The sequence below is a fragment of the Triticum aestivum genome, chromosome 3B (genome assembly GCF_018294505.1).
Source record: "Triticum aestivum cultivar Chinese Spring chromosome 3B, IWGSC CS RefSeq v2.1, whole genome shotgun sequence".
Classification (NCBI taxonomy): Eukaryota; Viridiplantae; Streptophyta; class Magnoliopsida; order Poales; family Poaceae; genus Triticum; species Triticum aestivum.
The window spans coordinates 42,915,692-42,918,631 of NC_057801.1; the positions used below are offsets into that span (position 1 = coordinate 42,915,692).

A 2,940-nucleotide genomic window follows, 5' to 3' on the forward strand; every position below is an offset into this window, starting at 1 on the left:
TTCCACAGTTGTTGTATAATACTTTGTATGAGAAGACCTTCGTACTTTCATGTTTTTTTACCTGCATACTTTTATTCAATGACTCCATAATTTGCTTGTAAGAAAGGTACCACATGTTTGTGTGTTTTACATATTTTCTTTTATATATGTCTTGTATCAGTCTGCACTACAAAATCTAAATATCAGAATATTTCAGTTACAATATTATGTTGCTATTCGGCTATATTAACAAATTAGCAGAAAAGGAGCAGAAAACTGGTTTGGGTACAGCCATAGACAAGTAGAGACCACACACAGAGTGACACGGAGACAGAATCCGAGAATTCGGATAAGGGATAGGATTGCAGCCAATGAAAGCCACACAGCTCCGGACCATATCTCGTATGCAGGGGCCCGCCCAACAAGAGCCAGATTCCCCCCTCTCCCTTGGAGCCACTAAAACATCTTGCCATCCTGACAAATCTTCTTGCTGTAACACATCCATCCATTTGTAGCTGCAGGCAGAGCAGAGTTGTGCGTGTGGGAGTTGAAGGAGATCGAGATGGCCACAGCATATGCTCCTCCGATGGCGAGCCAGGTGATGAAGAGCGGCTTGGTGTGCTCCAAGCCGCGGGGCATGTCCGGCGCTTCGCTCACCAGGAGGCCCCGCCTCGTCGTCAAGGCCGTCAAGTCTGACAAGGTCCGTTGCAATTGCAAGAGATAGACAAAATTAAGCGATTCAGCACACTTTTCCTTTGTTCCAAGTCTTCGTGTATCTCATACATATTCTTGTGTCTCCTGTCTCTTCTACAAACAGCCGACGTACCAGGTGGTCCAGCCCATCAACGGCGACCCATTCATCGGCAGCCTGGAGACGCCCGTCACCTCCAGCCCCCTCGTCGCCTGGTACCTCTCCAACCTCCCCGCCTACCGCACCGCCGTCAGCCCGCTCCTCCGCGGCATCGAAGTCGGCCTCGCCCACGGCTACCTCCTCGTCGGCCCCTTCGCGCTCACCGGCCCGCTCCGCAACACGCCAATTCACGGCCAGGCAGGCACTCTCGGCGCCATCGGCCTCGTCTCCATCCTTAGCGTCTGCCTCACCATGTACGGTGTCGCGTCCTTCAACGAGGGCGCACCGTCAACCGCGCCCGCACTCACGCTCACAGGCCGCAAGAAGGAGGCCGACAAGCTGCAGACCGCTGAAGGGTGGTCGCAGTTCACCGGAGGCTTCTTCTTCGGTGGTGTCTCCGGTGCCACCTGGGCCTACTTCCTCCTCTACGTGCTCGACCTCCCATACTTCTTCAAGTAGATTAATTATCGGCATGCATGTACGATGGGTGCAGATCATGTGATCTCTTCTCGATGGCGGTTGCTTCAAAGAGTCCATGTATAAATGAATTTACACATTCCTCACAATCTTTGCATGGATCGATCATACTACGATACTATAACATGCGAATTGCTAATTTCTTAAATAATGCGTGCATAAACAAAACCCAATAAGAAATTTAACTTATAACCTAGATGATGTGATCTCTTCTCAGTGGTTGCTTGAACGAGTCTATGTATAAATAAATTTACATATTCCTCAGAATCTTTGCATGGATGATACTACGTAGTACGTACCACTCCCTCCGTTTCAAAATACTTGTCATCAAAATGGATAAAAAGGGATGTATTTAGAACTCAAATACATCTAGATACATCTTCTTTTATCCATTTTGATGATAAGTATTTTCGGACGGAGGGAGTACGTATAACCAAAGATTCAAATAGTACACTACTGGAAAAATCGTCCTTACGAAGTTCTTTGCTCTTTGTCAAGTATTGGGACATAGGATCACGGTAAAAGACACGTAAGCTATGTGGGGCTGTCGGTTGCCAAGGGGCTGCTACGGAGGGCTCGGCAAACAAGAAACACTCGGTTTATATAGTCTATGCCGGGATCCTCTGCTATGGCACCCGGCAAACAAGTGTCAGGTGATACGGCCGTTTGCGCTTGACGGCTCCATCACGTACAGTCCATCTAAACCGAGATTCGCCATCATGTACTAGGAAAAATAGTTAGAAAATTCTTTTTCCCTCACAGTAAATGTATGGCGAGCTCCCGCGGCCAAGCACTTCGCAAAGTATTTAAGTAAATCCTTTTTCTCCCATGGTATAAATGCTTGCTGAGCTCCCTGTCTACACAGCTCGGCATTGTTCTCAGGAAAAAGCTGGCAGTTTCAGTGTAGTCAGGTCATGCCACGTATTCCGAGTATTTGCATTCTCATGAAAAAGCTGGCAGTTTCAGTGTAGATCAGGCATCACCTTTGCCGAGCTCTGCACTTGATCAAGGCTGACTTCACCGAGAGCAGAAGTTGGCAACAGGTAACAAGATAGAGCAGTACTATCTGTTCTATCCTAAGTCCCTGCAATTGAGAACACAACAGATATATGTTGTTTGACACAATTTCATGTCACATATATCACAGAACATATTATCACATCGTTATAGCTCAAAGTGACATCACATATGAATTAAATTCTTATATATCAACAAGTTCACAACATAGGTCACAACAAGTTCGAAACATAGTTCACAATTTACTACATAAACCATCAACGAACACAAAACATAAGAAACAACCTGTTCGCAAGTTCACTACATAGGAGGGGTATGAGGGTCAACACATCACGATAATCCTGGAGGAGGAGTAGGAGGATGAGGAGGGCTGCCACGCATCATCATCGTGCACATTTCCCGTAACCTCTACAGAGGATGAGGGTCGACATGTCAGCATTGTTCCAAGTTGGTCAACCGGTTAATATGCATAGGCGTGGAAATGGGAAAGTACTAACAGCTAAGTCGGATGTGAGCTTCTCCCTTTTCGCCTTCATAGCCCGCATCGATCCATAGGCGGAAGAAGAGCATGTGAGAGTACCGGGTGATATACCAGGTGGACGTACCAGGTGGTCCAG

The 2,940-nt window shown here is 47.0% G+C and overlaps 1 protein-coding gene across 1 annotated transcript; it reads left to right on the top strand.

Moving 5' to 3' along the window:
• The first annotated feature begins 369 nt into the window (after positions 1 to 369).
• LOC123068464 (photosystem I reaction center subunit XI, chloroplastic) lies at positions 370 to 1,395 on the top strand. The gene is made up of 2 exons (XM_044491045.1): positions 370 to 679; positions 797 to 1,395. Exons 1-2 carry the CDS (start codon positions 542 to 544, stop codon positions 1,286 to 1,288), a joined length of 630 nt encoding a protein of 209 aa, XP_044346980.1. The 5' UTR covers positions 370 to 541; the 3' UTR covers positions 1,289 to 1,395.
• Positions 1,396 to 2,940: the final 1,545 nt, after the last annotated feature.